At 38.5% G+C, this 17500-nt stretch overlaps 1 protein-coding gene across 1 annotated transcript in view; it reads right to left on the reverse strand.

Moving 5' to 3' along the window:
- The window catches only part of csmd3b (CUB and Sushi multiple domains 3b), a 1051207-nt gene extending 1033851 nt beyond the window's left edge, over positions 1 to 17356 (reverse strand). Inside the window, exon 1 of the mRNA XM_056479206.1 lies at positions 17182 to 17356. Within this exon, the coding sequence (XP_056335181.1) occupies positions 17182 to 17356 (175 nt within the window). The remainder of the gene's footprint in view (positions 1 to 17181) is intronic.
- Positions 17357 to 17500: the final 144 nt, after the last annotated feature.

Here is a 17500-nt window from a genome sequence, read left to right on the forward strand (position 1 = left end):
ACACCACGAATGGCGACCGCAAAACAAGCCTCCCTTTGCGAAACAATGAGGTTGAAAATATATCACTGACTGTACTGAACGCATATCAGCTGTGAAATATGATGATGTACAGTTGAAGTCAGAATTATTAGCCCTCTGTGAATTTGTGTTCTTTTAAATGTTTATAAATAAGGGATATTTAACAGAGCAATGACATTTCTTCAACATTGTATATTTGTTCTTATGTTTCTTCACTGTAAAAGCTTCTGTATTTTGTGATTTACAAGAGTTTTCTGTTTATTTACGATTGTGAATTGCATTATGGGATATTGATATCTGCTCTGTCGACTTTTATTGTCATTTCAGTAGTTTGAAATAATGTATAAGAAATAATATATAGGCAAATAAGTCAGCCATAACAGAATATGTACTGGCATTTTATTACAAGGTTGTTAAGCACTATTTATTATTAATATGATTATTTTAGATTATATACTCAAAAATCTACTCATATATATATATATATATATATATATATATATATATATATATATATATATATATATATATATATATATATATATATATATATATATATATTATAGGTGGGCATAGATAATTTTTTTTAATCTACATTATTCTAGATTGATTTTGAAATTAATCTAGATTAATCTAGATTAAAATGGCTCATTCGAATTCTGCCGAAGGCATTCAGAATATGTGTGCTACCCAAATAATAAGTCTTTGAAAACGGGTTGCTCGAGCCAGGTGATGCATTAGACCAGGGGCTCATCTCCTATTTCCAAAAGTTCCACACACACTGCGAAATGCGGAAGTTTTTTTTCTTTCCGTTTGGCGAGCGTTATTAAATTCCATAACACTCTCACCAGTCCTTACCCCTTATTTGCGTCTAATACCCCAGTTTGTCACGACGGCATGACTGAAATATTCATGAGTTCAAGTGAAACTGCCGAACTGCACTTAAAGTCAGGCATCCTGCTGGTTTTGATTCAGAAGGGCACTTTGTTTGTCAGACGGCTCACCGGTCAGGTATACATCCGCGCTAAACTATCAAGGTGAAAGTCGTCATAGCTTGCCTAGAATAGACCCAGCTCCCAACCCAACTTTGAGAATAGATTAACAGCGATATTTTTTTTATCGCGCGATAAGAGTCTCACGTTAACACAGCCATTAACGCCAATAACGGCCCAGCACTAATATATATATATATATATATATATATATATATATATATATATATATATATATATATATATATATATATATATATATATATATATGATCGATTGAATGGGCGTTATCAGTCGTTATAAGCTGATATGGGCCAGTAGGGGCCTTCTGCGCCTACTAGCAGAGTCAGAAGGCTGTTATCATCGATCTACATGGTCAATCAGCTATAGATCACATGTGACCAGAAGTTAACGAAAATTCTTTATATTATTTATTACATTTCCAACTAATTGTATTTTATTAACGTCTACACCAATCCCCACCGTCACAGTAATGTAAAAACAGATCTGGATCTGCAGTCTTCTCTATTAGTACAGCTGATTAACCATGTGGATGGATGATAACAGCCTTCTGAGCCTACCAGTAGGCCCCTACTGGCCCATATCTATCAGCTGATAACCACTGACAAAGCCCTTTCAATCGAGCGATAACATTCAAAGCGGGTAATATTTCTAATTAACTTAGAACTTCAGAGTAATTGTTTAATTATGAATTTAGAAATATAATAGAAATATTAAAGCTGCAAGCAGCGATGAAAGAGACTTTGCACCCGGGCTCACCACCACCCGGTGGCTTTGGGATGACGGAGAACAGCGGACAATAATAATTTAAGCTAATTTATATAAAAAAAACTGAGATGATCACTGATTTGAGACAAACTTCCTTCCTGTCAGCAGGTGGCGCTATGACTGTAACTCAATGAATTTTCAGGCAGATTAGACATTGTGTGACTGAGATATATTATAAGTACTTCCTCCTCCAAGGCGAAACTCTGAACTTTGTCAGTCCGCCACCGACACGCCCTTCGGCGAAAACTCTAGATCTTCACATGTTAACATCACAAAGGCCTTTGGATTATACTGACAAAACCTGCATTAAATCTGACTAAATTTCTAGGAGGAGTTTGTTACAGTGTAAAAGGTGCTTTTTTACTGTTGCCAGCAGGTGGTGCTATGACTGTAACTGGATATTGGCATGTAAACGTGTTCAGGTCAGGACTGTTATCAAACATGAATTTTAAGGTAGATAGGGCAATGCATGCCTGAGTTATAGCAACTTCCTGTTTCATGGCGAAACATCAAAGTTTGTGAGGCCGCTACGGACACGCCCTTCGATGAAATTTCGAGATCTTCGCAATTTAACATCGCCAAGGCCTTTAGATGACAATACCCAATTTTGGTGTTGATCTGATAAAATTCCTAGGTGGAGCTTGTTAAGATACAACACCTGGAAATGGCAAAAACTGAACTTTTTTTGAAGAGGAAGATAAAAATATTTGACTTCCTGTTCGGTTTCGGATTTCACTCCAGGAGACTTTTTTGTAGGTATTGGCATGTTTCATATGTGTTTGTCATGAATTTTTGTATGTGCGCATGAAACGCAGCTCGGGGGCCAATCTGTCTAACGTGCATAGGTGGTGCTGTCGAGTTCTTTTGCCAATTATGTGTGCCAATTTTCACTACCCACTGCGCCACCATATCACCCAATGTAAACTATTAATTGAATTAATTTACAGAAATGGTACTATACAATGATATTATATTAGATTACTTATGAAATTATAATTTTGTCATATTTTCCAGCTCTGAGAATAATGACCCAGAAAGACTGAAAGGTGAAAGCAAAGACTCGATAGTGAACGCGACCTGTTGTGGGATTTTGTCAAGGCAAAGGGTCAAACGTATATAACGCCTCCTCTGAATCTGCCCCATTGGCTGTCATTGAGGGATGGCGATTTCCCTCTGGCGCTTCAGGACAGGCTTTGATGTCATTTCTTCATTCACAGAAGCTGACCTATAAAAGCCTGGCGCTGTACTTTGGTCATAGACATTCTGATGAGGGCAGAGGTTTAGGTCCAACATGTCTAGGAAATTTGCCAGTCTTCTGGTAAAAATAGCTCAGGCAAAAATATGGACACACTGGATCTAATTACAGTACATCACGGTTCCCTTCAATGCTTTTGAATATAAAACTCGGCCAGAAAAAAACCCAAAACCAAACGATATGATCAATAAGTCATGCCAAAGTGTTTATTTGACCTTATTAACCATATTTCAATTTCACTTTTTAAACTATATGAGATTAAACTTGAGGTTTTAAGTTATTTTAGGGCAATTTAATCTGTAATTATTTAGAGGAGGAGCCTTTTTTTAGCATGTACAGTGGATGAAACACATTATACACACGTAAAATACAGAAAATTTCATTCATTCATTTTCTTTCGGCTTAGTCTCTATTTCAGAGGTCACAACACCGGAATGAACCACCAACTATTCCAGCATATGTTTTACGCAGCGGCTGCCCTTCCAGTCGCAACCCAGTACTAGGAAACACCCATACACTCTCTTATTCTCACACACTCATACACTACGACCAATTTAGTTAATCCAATTCACCTATAGCGCATGGGGGAAACTGGAGCACCCGGAGGAAACCCACACCCAACACAGGGTGAACATTCAAACTCCACCCAGAAATGCCAACTGGCCCAGCCGGAACTCAAACCAGTGACCCTCTTGCTGTGTGGCGACAGTGCTGGCCACTGAGCCACCGTGCCACCCTACAGAAAATTTTCAGTAAAGATAAAAGATTCTTGTCTGGTCATATAAAATGTATTAATGTTATATAGAAACCATATTAACTGAAAATAAATTAAATTAAATCAAGCTTCAAATTAAGGATGAAGTAATGTTCCACTGTAATGAAACAGGAATGAAACATACTTACTCAAATATGTAAATGAATAGCATATTGTACTAAATTGAATCATAGTTTAACAAATTAAAAATGGACTAATAGATACAAACTAGTTGTTTTAAAGTTAGTGTCAATGTAAAAGTAAATGTAAAATTGTAATATTTAGGCTTAATTAATGAATTGGAGCTGCACTGTGATCTTAACCAGAGTGTTTTAATGTATCATCAAATGATTCTTGCTCTAATAATTTCCTCAAATTTGGGCACGACCATTTTAATTTCTCCGCTGGCCAAACGTTCACTTCAGGCCCTGTATTCATATCTATTCAAAAGGAGCATTGCCATTAAAACTAGATTTTATCCATAATGCGAACGTCATTAACATACAACTAATAAACAATATATTACTAGCATTCATGTTGTTATTGTTACAACTTAAAAGTTGACCTTGCTAGCTAGCTAACCCATTGCAATATTGCACGTTCCACTATTACACAGTGTTGCCATTTTGTAACATACATTTGATTGATTTATAAGAAAATAATTATATCAAAAAAATTTTTGTTGTGAATATGTCATCATAACTTACTGGAGGTGATGTTTCAGATGTTTTTGTGGATCTGACATCATTTGATTCTTTGTTTTTAATTGACGTTTACGTTTGCATTCAGCAACTACTCACAATAAACGCCAGTCTGTCAGAAATGGCGCTACAAAAAAACACAGCATGTCATGTGACTTAAACAAAGCACATCATTGGCTACCTTTAAGGTCTTCTCTTTCCAACAAAATCAAAATAATGTTGGTCTTTAAGAAACAGTGGCAGGAAAATGAACATAAGTATCATGTTGCCATATAGTGACACCGTGCAGTAGAGGGTTAAAATAACTTAACACTCCTGTTAGCTAACGGTCAAAACTGAAAATTTGATTATAATGGAGTCAAGCGCCTTTCGTAAAGCTGCTTTCAAACAATAATTCTTGTGAAAAGCACTATACAAATAAACTTGCAGTCCTGATCCAGAGTAAAAAACACCCCCCCCCCCCAAAAAAAAAAAAAAACTCCAGCATTGAAAACTGCGCTCCTTCAGTCTCACAGCAGCTTCTGAATACTGCAGCAGTACAGATGTACTCCAGCGTGATGAAAACAAACACAGCTTTTCTCTCTCTTTCTCTCTCTCTTTTGACACTGCGGCTGCAGGAGCAGTTTGTAAATGTGTTTGTGAATGTTTATAGGTGTGTATGGACTGAGCAACTCTGTCACAACAGGTAGTGCTGAGAATGAGCTGAGAAACAGACAGCTCCACGCCTCTGCACCTGAGCCTTTCTGACAGACACAGGGCTCCAATCAGACCATGTTTGCAACACAGCTGTCAGCCTGGAAGCCTTTCACTCCTCTGAGGTCACAAAAAATGCTTCAATATGCCTGCATCTGCAGCAACAGCGCTTCATTTATTTATTTACTTTTTTTTTGTTGCACTGGATCAGCTTACCGAAATCGATTCGGTCCTCACTGAGAGAGAGAGAGACACTGCGTTTAATAGCATCTGTTAAAGAAAATCAGTTCTTCTGGGTCAAAATAAAATCATTGTATAAATCACTGCGCGGTGTGTACTTGTGAAGTACTTCACACACTGAAAGCCCTTTAAAAGTAATGAGGTCGCGGCTCAGCCATCACTCATGAAGCCCACCATTGTGTGACGGCACTCCAAACATCATCTAGTTTGTGGACAGAGCCTTTTGTTATTCTCCTCCCGAACGCTCAATTATTAGCTAGGGTAGGTGGTAAACCATATAGATCATCCTGTGATGAAGTTATTAGTGCCCCCTGCTGGCCCCTATTGGCTTGGTTGATTTTGTTTATGGCATAAATGCATAAAAATATAAAATATTACAGCATGTCAACATTGGGATGTAAAAATAGGGATACCCCCATTCACAACAAATCCCAAAATGATCCCAAACTCTTAAATATGTTCATTCAGATGAGTTTTATTGTAAAAAAAAAAATGTAATAAATACATAAATGAAAATTACTAATGGTAGAATACATTAGAATAACGTTGCAAATGAACTATTAAAATGAATGGCCTAATATATAGTAATTAAAGGAGACCTATTATGCCCCTTTTTACAAGATGTAAAATAAGACCCTAGAGTGTGTATATGAAGCTTCATCTCAAAATACCACACAAATAATGTTGTATAACTCTTTGAAACTGACCCTTTTAGGCTTTGATGCTAATTGTGGCATTTTGGTGACTGTCGCTTTAAATTCAAATGAGCTCTTTTTAAAAAAGGGCGGAGCTACAAATGCCTGTGTGTCAGCTTAGTTGCAGATTTAAAAACAGGACTAACGTCCTATGCTAATGAGGCAGAGATTGTCACTAATTTGCGGGACCTTCTGATGACATGTACAAAGGGAGAATGACAATCAAAGTGTGTTTTGCAGATATAATTAATAAAATGAATAATTTTTATCATTAAACGATAGTTGTAGATCATAGAATGTGCCACACAACTCTATTAAACCTCTTTTAGTGTAAAAGTGATTTGTGCATAATAGGTCCCCTTTAAATGAAGTTGTCCAATCTCATCTGCTTTTTATTCACTGTATAATTTAAATATTGATTAAAGTTACTACCGCTATGTAGTGAAGCACATGCAAATGAATCTCTCGTTTAGATACTTTTAAATGAGCATTAGACATAACAGGCTACATAACAGAGAATCAGGGCCGTGCACAGGGGGGTGGCCCGGTGGCTAGAGCCACTGCCCTTCTACCCTCATTGGCTGAGTTGCCCCTCTCAGCCTGTACCCCCTCCCCCTCTAACGCGTCAGTGCCCCGCCACAGAGTCCAGAAATCCCCGTCTTCACTTCGTAAACCCCTCTCCCCCCCCAATCCACTTAGCATGATTTTCTCGACCGTCACCATAGTCCTTTGCTTAGAGCAGCAGTTCAGCTTGCTCCAGCCCTGTGAACACTTATCCAGTTTGTGTAACTTACAGAGTTTGTGCACGACACTGCAGAGAATCCACTTTAAGAACCCACATACCTATAGTGAATGCATTTGCTTGATTTCATAACTGTTAATGCTCATTTAAGACAAAATTTTGTGTATTTGTCTTTTTGGCGACATGGTGGAGAAGCGGGTAGCACTGTTGCCTCACAGCAAGAAGGTCGCTGGATCAAGCCCCGGATGGGACAGTTGGCATTTCTGTGTGGAGTTTGCATGTTCTCCCAGTGTTTGCGTTGGTTTCCTCCGGGTGCTCCGGTTTACCCCACAGTCCAAACACATGTGCTATAGGTGAATTGGGTAAGCTAAATTGTCCGTAGAGTATGTGTGTATGTCCTGGTCCTGCAGATTAGTCCAGACGAGTCTTCGCTGAGGTCCAGCTTCCAGCCTCCGGCACTTGGACTGCAGCTCTGCTCAAGACGTTTGGCCAGTAGAGATATGGTCGTGCCCATCTGAGCCTGGTTCTCTCGAGGTTTTTTCTTCACTTTCGCCAATTGGTGAAGTTTTTTCCCCGCCACTGTCGCCACTGGCTTGCATGGTTAGGGATCTGTAGAGCTGCGCATCAATGGATTGCTCTTCAGTTTTTGGACTCTCAGTAGTGACCACACTGAACTGAACTTAAACTTTGAAAACTGAATTACACTGTTTCAATTTACTATAATATTTTATGTGAAGCTGCTTTGACACAATCTACATTGTAAAAATGCTATACAAATAAAGGTGAACTGAATTGAATTGAATTAGGGTTGATCGTTGGGCTAACAACCCATTTCATAAAAACTAGATGTTATGAAACACCAATATACGGTGCGGCTAAATATCAACTTAGATATAAACAGCCCTGGGGTAAGTAAGTAAGTATTTGTCTGTTTAAACACACAAATCCCAAAGTGTCAACTTTCGCTTTTTAACATTGACTTGAGTAACAGTGTCTCTTTATCATTATGGAGCACGTCCGACAGAAGGGCGATGAAGCATTTTAATGGAAAAGAAAGCAATGACTTTCTTCAAGCCAAAATAAAAGAAAGCATGTTTCTTTTAAACAGCTCTAGCATTTATATGCCATTTGAGATTAGCTGTGTTGCCTTTCATAGAAAGATAAAAAATATGGAAACATATTAAACATGCGTAACACATGTTATTAGAGCATTGTAGGGTTGGGCGATATGACAAAAATTCAATCTCGATAATTATTTTCTATATTCAACGATAACGATGTATATTTCCATATAAGTGGTTAATGCTTACACTTTTAGAAGAGCATCTCAACCATTACTGAAGGCATATACTGCTGGCAGGAAGGAGAACTGCCGGTGGAAAAGTGAGGGTGCTAAACAATACTGGGTGAAGCAGCATGACCTATTTTCGGCCGATGATTTTCGGTGACCAAAAATTCGGTGAATCTCTAATATCAACACAATTATAGATTCCTGTTGTTGCGTAAATCTGCTGTGATATTGACTGATCCTTGGTGATTAGGATCAATATCAAGTAAAAATGTCCAAAGCTTACCATCGCTATTGACATAAATTCATTCATTCATTTTCTTTTCGGCTTAGTCCCTTAATTAATCCGGGGTCGCCACAGCGGAATGAACCACCAACTTAGCCAGCACATGTTTTCCTTCCAGCTGCAACCCATCTCTGGGAAACATCCATTCACACTCATACACTATGGACAATTTAGCCTTCCCAATTCACCTGTACCGCATGTCTTTGGACTGTGGGGAAAACCAGAGCACTCGAGGCTCGAACCAGCGACCTACTTGCTTTGAGGCAACAGCACTACCAACTGCGCCACTGCGTCGCCCTTGACATAAATTGTTTTGCGATTTGATTTGATATTGTTTATCGGCCCAGCCCTAAAGCATGGTGCCCTAAAGTTATTTGATTTCCTGATGAATGAGTGTAGAACGGTTAACGTCCATTATGTCGACTTCATTGCACAAGCGGTTTTCGCTAGAAACCAGATTTATTTGTATTATTTATTAAACTACACATTACATTGTGTGTTATTAACATCTACACCTACCCCAAACCTAAACCCAACCATTACAGTAAGCATGTGTGTTAGATATAACGTTCACTATCTAATCATGTGCACATGCTCAGTTTAGACACATGCAGTACATCATGTTGCTCATACACACTTCAATGTGTATGACATAGTAGTACCACTGGACTATTTGGAAAATGTGGAAGAAATTTGGGATAATACGTGAATGAGATGATAGCGGGACTATCCCAAGAAAAACAATGACAGCTATGACAACATGTCCAAACTTATTCCTGCTCTTTAAACTGTTCAGCATGCAGCATAAGGTAAATAATGCCTATAGGTTGGCTTTGCACAGATAGCAACATTAACGCTGACTGACAATGCCATGCATAATTCACGATAGGGAATTCTGTGACCGACTTGAGTCTGAATCTGTCAGTCTTAATGGAGCAGCGTGAAATGTTGTGCAAGCGAGCATCAGGGATTTCAGGTTATTTCCCTGTACACATAATTATTAAGGTTGGGTATATGTGCTTGTAAACATTAAAAAGTGTTAAATGAACAAAGTCAAATGGCAAGGTGGGAAATAAAAGTAGATGCAACATACATTTAACCTGAGAAAAACTGATGAATTCCTGACATCAGTTTAACACAATTTAATATCCATAGATTTCATTTGACGTCACACAGTGGTGTGGCCACCTTTTTCTGACAAAACTGCACTATACCAGGGGCGCCACTGGCTGGTATGGGCCCTATGACAACATTTCGAGGGTGTCGCGGATGAAAGTGAAGTCTGAGAGGGAGGATTGGGTTGTGCGGATGAAACTGAAGACGGGTCATCCAGTGGGAGCCTAGTAGTATCTCTGGGGTCGAATTGTCAATATGCTGTGTTGCTGAAATAGCTTAATTATGTTGTTCCAGTAGTGCTAGTAAACTTAACTACTTTTCATGATATAAATGTGTGCAGATATAATTGATAACGTGCTTTACCAACTTCTTGCTGTGAGGCGACAGCTCTACACACCGCGCCACTGTGCCGCCTCCACATCATAAGCATTCATTTTTTCATTTTCTTTTTGGCTTAGTCCCTTTACTAATCAGGGGTCACCACAGTGGAATGAACCGCCAACTTATCTAGCACATGTTTTACACAGTGTATGCCCTTCCAGCTGCAACCCAACACTGGGAAACACACTAGGCACACACTACGGCCTATTTAACTCATTCAATTCACCTGTACCGCATGTCTTTGGACTGTGGGGAAAGCGGAGCACTCGGAGGAAACCCCTGCCAACACGGGGAGAACATGCAAACTCCACACAGAAACGCTAACTGGCCCAGCCGGGGGTTGAACTAGCGACCTACTTGCTGTGAGGCGATTGTGCTACCCACTTCGCCCCTGTGCTGCCCCGCATCATGATCAGTATTTGTTTCTTCTTTAGGAAAATGATCGATCACATTTAGCCTCAGTTAAATGCAATGTGGTTCAGTGTGTGACCATATTAGACACGAACCTGTTAGTGAGCGTAGCGGAAGTGACGTTTTTAGTCCTCATGGATATAAACATAGGAATATAGAAATTCAGATTCTGCAATGAATGACCTTGTTTGTCACTATTAAGCAGTGGTGAAAAAAAGAACTGAAAAATCATACTTAAGTAAAAGTACCATTACTTGCCTAAAACTTTAGTGCAAGTAGAGTAAAAGTATCTGTGTGTAAATATTACTCAAAGTAGGAGTAAAAAGACCTTTTAAAAGTACTTAAGAGTAGTGAGTAGTGAGCACTACGCTGTAAAAAGCAGATGCATTTACATGTAATTAGTGGATGTGTGTAAACGTAACATTCTGTAGTGCATTTAGAACTGCCCAGCAGGCACACAACGTCATAAGACGTTAAAATTAGGTTAGATTTAGGTTGTGATGTCAGATGACCAAACTTCAAGTCTAGCCAGCATCTAAGTACAACATTATTTTGACGTTTAATAATGACGTTGAATGACGTTGATATTTGGTTGATTTTAGGTTGTGTTGGAAAGTGACCAAAATTCAACGTCATTCAACATCATATTGACATCAAATACTGACATTTATTCGTCAGGTATAGCAACCAAAATCCAACGTCTGATAGTAGTCATATTGGTAAGATCCACACAACATCAAGCTGTAACATCAATAGACGTTGATATTTGGTTAATTTAAGGTTAGACGTTGGACATTAACGTCGACCTGACATTGAGTTCTGACGTTAACCTGATTTTTATTTCTAAACAAAATGCAACGTCACCATGACGTTGGGCTACAACGTCAATCTGACACCATGTTGACATCTTCCATTTCGGTCATCATACAGTACACATCCGTCATCTTATCATGCATCTAAACAGTCTCTGGGTCAATGCGTGTAAAGATTTTAGACATCTTCTTGGACACTTTTAATGCTTCCAAACTGTTTGCTGCAAATATAAAGTTAACATGTCTTGAGATGGTTCATTATGATGCGATTTGGATAGGAATCACAGGACTGATTTTTCTAATCCCCATAGACAAGAAATAATAAAGTAGTGACTGCAGGTTGAAGGAAAGTAGTGAAGTAAAAGTACTGATACTGCACTTAAAATGTACTCAAGGGAAAGTAAAAGTATAAAACTACTCCTGAAATTACAATTCCTGAGAAAAAAACTACTCAATTACAGTAGTTTGTCTATGTGTAATTAGTTACTTTACACCACTGCTAATAAGCAGCAATAAACTACAAATAAGAAATTGAAGCTGTAGATATTGTTTTTGACTGATGAATAAGCATTTTTAAATAAACAGATTGAGTGAATGATTCAGTGACTCACTTGTTTCATTTTAGAGTGAATTAACAAACTGATGGTGTGAATGAGTCATTCAGGAGTCAATTCCATTGATGCGAACTGCAAAAAGTGACTACATTAAAATATATATATAGCTGGCTACAATTTTTTAGCTGAATTAAATGAGCTTTTCTAACTTACATCAAAGTATGTGACTAAAAATATAAAGGTAAACTTTGTATAACTTAAAAAAAGGTTGAAACCTGATTAACTTATTAAAATAAGTTGACATTTTCTCATTAAATCTTTTTTACAGTGTCTTTTTAGTGTATTTAAAATGAAAAATTTGAAAGCATGTATATAAACATTAATAAGTCTCATATGTTAAATATTATTTAAAAAAATTATATATATATATATATATATATATATATATATATATATATATATATATATATATAAATATATATATCAAACAACATTGTAAAAGATCTGTTGACGTGATAAATATTTATTTATTCATTCATTTTAATCCCTTATTTATCAGGGATCACCACAGAGCAATGAACTGCCAACTATTCAGGCATATGGTTTACACAGCGGATGTCCTTTCAGTTGCAACCCAATACTGGGAAACACCCATACACTTTCTCATTCACACACACCCTCATGCAGACTGTGGGGGAAACCGGAGCACCTGGAGGAAACCCACACTAACACGGGGAGAACATGCAAACTCCACTCAGAAACGCCTTCTTGCCAGTGACCTTATTGCTGTGAGCTGACAGTGGTAACCACTGAGCCACCGTGCCACCTTGCTAAATATTTATAGTCTAACGGCATCAACAGATTTCTCATTAGCATCAGCAGGTTTGACATTACAATAATTATGCATAATAAAGTATAATGCAGTTTCATATATACAATAAATACGTAACAATGACTCACCATTTCATAAGCAAAGTTTGGTCAAATGTTAATTAATGCACATTGCCTATTGTAGCTTTTTAATAACCACAAAAAAAGACCCTCAAGAGGGCTAAAATGTCAAATTCACTCCAATAACTCTCTCATCCACTAATTTAAAACATCATCCCTTCAGAACAGCCGTCCATCTGTCAGCGTCTTTGTACTACAAGCTGCTTAACACTTCAGATGTAGTCAAGTACAAGTCAAGAGACAGAAGTAGGTGTGAGTATTTGCGCATGAGTAATGCAACGTGGATTATCAGGAGCTGTCCAGGGAAAACTACAGGTGATCCACTAAGGGTTCATGCAAAGCTTTGTTACTGCAAGAGGATCACTAGAGCTACCGATCGATTCTTCTCAGGGCAGGAGAAAAGGTGATGCATATCCAAGCAGAAACAGCATGGTCTGCAGCAAAAAAGACGGATCTTACGCGTTCCCTTCACAAGAGCTATTCATACGTCCATTTCGCATGTCTACCTATAAACAGAAGCCATGTAATTGAATCCATTTTATCGAGGCTCTTCAATTTCCCATGAGACGTAATTCCAACCGTGCAATTCGTCAATGGATGGAAAGCACTGGAGGAAATGTTTCACGATGTACTTCACACTCGCAAGGAATCATCCACAAACAACCTTAAACATGCTTTTTTTTGGCGGAAGAAGAGCTGCTAAAATCTATTTGACTGCAGACATCTGTGGGCTTTAATGACCCCGCTCTGCACCTGGCTCTTCAGCAGCCATGCTTTGCTCATGCAGATTAAAAGCCTCTTTCAGGAAAGCCAGAGAAGAGGCAGTGTTACGCGGCGGCAAACTGTAACATGCTGGATTTTACACTTGTAAGATAGGGCAGTGATCCCGAGCACGATGCCTCTTTCAGCTATTAATCCGTCCCCTCAGGATGCAACACACGACTGGACATTTTCCGGCTTCTCACTGCTGGTCAGTTTTTGGTGGCTAATTCATAATGAGTGAGATTTAAAGAAGCTGTCAATAAACCCAAGCAAACTGGGTTTGAATCAAGACATGCAGGCTTTGACTAAAGAATTACATGTTTGCCTCATTTTGATTTATTAAGCATCCTCTGTAAATAAACAACGCTGCTGCTTTGTGAAATTAGATATTTTTTAATAAACAAGACTTTGAAATTATGTATTAATGATATTTATCTATCTATCTATCTATCTATCTATCTATCTATGTATAAATCCATTCATTTGTCTGTCTGTCAATCTAAATATCCATCCATCCATCCATCCTTCTATCCATCCATCCATCTATATATCCATTCATCTGTCTGTCAATCTGTATATCCATCTATCCATCCCTCTATCTATCTATCTATCCATCCATCCATCCATCCATCCATCCATCCATCCATCCATCCATCCATCCATCCATCCATCTATCCATTTATCCATCCATAAATCCATTCATTTGTCTGTCTGTCAATCTGAATATCCATCCATCCTCCCTTCCATATATCCATCAAACCATTCATCTGTCTGTCAATCTGTATATCCATCCTTCCATCCATATATCCATCTATCCATTCATCTCTCTGCCAATCTGTATATCTATCCATCCATCCATCCATCTATCCACCCATATATCCATAAATCCTTCTATCCATTAATATGTCTGTATTTACATCTATCCATCCATCCATGCATCCCTCGCTCCCTTTATCTATCTATCTATCTATCTATCTATCTATCTATCTATCTATCTATCTATCTATCTATCTATCTATCTATCTATCTATCTATCTATCTATCTATCTATCTATCTATCTATCTATCTATCTATCCATCCATCCATTCATCTGTCTGTCTGTCAATCTGAATATCCATCCATCCATCCATCCATCCATCCATCTATCCACCCATATATCCATAAATCCTTCAATCCATTAATATGTCTGTTAATCCTCTATCTATCTATCTATCTATCTATCTATCTATCTATCTATCTATCTATCTATCTATCTATCTATCTATCTATCTATCTATCTATCCATTCATTTGTCTGTCTGTCAATCTGAATATCCATCCATCCTTCCATCCATACATCCATCAACCCATTCATCTGTCTGTCAATCTGTATAACCATCCATCCATCTATCCATCTATCATTCTTTCATTCTATTGTTGTACCATCTATCTATTTGTCTGTCTGTCCATCCATCCTTACAAAAACCAACCATAATTTTACTTCAAATGAAACCAAAGGAAAACAACAACAACACGGCAATCTAAATCCATGCTTTGGTAATCCTAACCATACTGCAGTTTTACCATGGTAATTAAAACTGAGGTTATAAAAATGGTCATCAATGTGCACCTTTACTATAATAAAATTGTGGTTGATTTATTTTCATTAGTGTAAGTTTATTCAAACAAACTGCATAAAGGACAACTGAGCACATTTCTATATACAGTATTACAGGGTTATTAAAACTGGTTTTAACAACCCATATGATGGAGAATGACTTCCTAACAAGGAATAATACTGGTTGAGATGTGAACTGTAAACAGAATTTGCAATTTATAGGTTGACTAAACTCAAAGCTTCTCATTGCTCCACATTTCAGACATTATCTCAACAACATAAATGTATTAAAAAACCAAATACTGGTCTGTTCCACTTCAAAACAAATTGACATTTTTCTCTTTCCTCACATCCCAGTTGCATCCCTATATATAGAATACCGAATACCCCATATCAGGCAGTCGAAATGAAACATGCTTATATAAAACCCTACCACCTGAGCTCCCGTGGAGCAACCAGCCTCCAGGACAGTGAGGTTTTCATTCAGCACCAGTAGAAATAATGTTCATAATTAAGTTTTATCCCAAGGCCTGCTGATCTTAAACCATGAAGCATATATCTGCTAGAGGGAAAATGCTTCAGAAAGCTAAATATTATTATTTTTCCCCAGTCTGGATGGATTAGTTTAATGGTTTCAGAGAAAGTCCAGTGAGACTATCTAAATGCACCGTAGACCAGCCAACCATCTTAGGCTGGTTTGAGTTTATTTCTGCAATCATGTATGTCGTATTTATGATTTAGGGTCTAATGTCAAGATTGTATTTATTTATTGAAGTACATAAAATAGTACGTCAGAATGAGTCACTGAAACTCTCTCTCTCTCTCTCTCTCTCTCTCTCTCTCTCTCTCTCTCTCTCTCTCTTTCTGTGTGTGTGTGTAAGGCAGTGATGTGAGGTCTAGATCGCATTAATTATCCTCGGGATCTCGTCACACTGCCACCACGCGACGGGTTATCAGCCAACAAGACTGCATCTCGCACACTTTACAGACACCGGTACTGCTGTTTGTACATATCTCTCCAACTAGGAAACACATCAAGCCCTATTTAGCATTCACTCCGCGTGACGACACACTTGATAGGCTGAAGCGCCCAATCAAGAATACACAGAATGAATCAAACTAATAGCCTGTCTGTTGACACTACTAAAATGAGGAGAGAAAATACATATATTTGAATTTGAGGTGTATGTGATGCTCGTATAAACCATTTAGCATCAGATGAATCAGCTCTGATGCAAATTAAAATGCGAGGCAGGTGGTAATGACCAAGATACATCAGGCAGAAGTGCTGCCCAGGGGTTTGCCTCCACCCCACTCAATTCAATCAAACTACACTGTTTAAAAAAAAAACCCAAACCTATAAGATAGATCACTCAGCACAAAGTTCTCTTCAAAAAACGCGCAATGTATTTCATATCACGGAGCTTAAAGCTCGCACCAGATAAATCCATGGGATGTTTGAGATCTATATGTGACCGTGGTGTAGCTGCCTGTATGGACGCGCGTGCAACAGTTAATCCCAAATCAAGGCTGATCAATAGGCGTCCAGACGCGTCAATTCCATCTCGAGATGCCGAGGGAGATCATGCTTCACTGACAAGTGTAAGGTGCATACCTTACGTTATCCAGACTTTATTGACTATCGCACGAGTTAATGCTGCATTTTGTTGTGTGTACGGATACCAAACCAAAAGGAATCATGTTTTTTTTTTTCTTTTCTTTTTTCTATCCCCAATCCATCGAGCTGCGTTACCCGAAAATAAGCGCTCACAATAACACGCGTTCATTTGAGATCCTCCGTATAGGACATACAGTAATTAGCGTTTCCCTATAGTGGCTATTAGAAATCACCCCGAGTGCTGTTAAAACCGCTCGGATGAAATCTCTCTACGCCCTTATAATATTACTTTGCGATCCATCATTTAACCACCACAAGCAACTCACGTATCCGCTCGAGCATACTGCAAGAATATTTATTGAGTCCTCGCTCAATGCCTGCATTGAGTAAATGCGCTTCTATTCTCAAAGCATTCTGCTGCACGGTTGGCTCTCCTCTCCCTACATCCACTCCAAGCTCGTCTCCATCCACACATTTAGATGCACAAAAAGCGAGAAAAAAACCTCCGAATAACTCCTCGACTTACCTCGCACGCATGTGACCATCATAAAAAATATCAGATTCCAAAATGTAACTCCAGTTTTAATCCCCATTTTCTTTGCTTGGGAGTCCACCGGACCACATCTAATACATCCTCTCTTGAAAACGGCAAGGAATCCCGTTGATCTGACGCTGTGCCCCTCTGTGTCATCTATGTGCATGTTCACATGAAGGTAGCTGTTCTCTCCCTCAGCCAGAAGCGGAGCGGATCGCGGTGTGGCTCGAAGTGAACGGTGATGCTGGGATCCCACAGCAACCTTGACGAGGACTCAACCATCTCGCCAAAAGGGGCCAAACTCTGTGCG

The sequence above is a fragment of the Danio aesculapii genome, chromosome 19 (genome assembly GCF_903798145.1).
Source record: "Danio aesculapii chromosome 19, fDanAes4.1, whole genome shotgun sequence".
Lineage (NCBI taxonomy): Eukaryota > Metazoa > Chordata > Actinopteri > Cypriniformes > Danionidae > Danio > Danio aesculapii.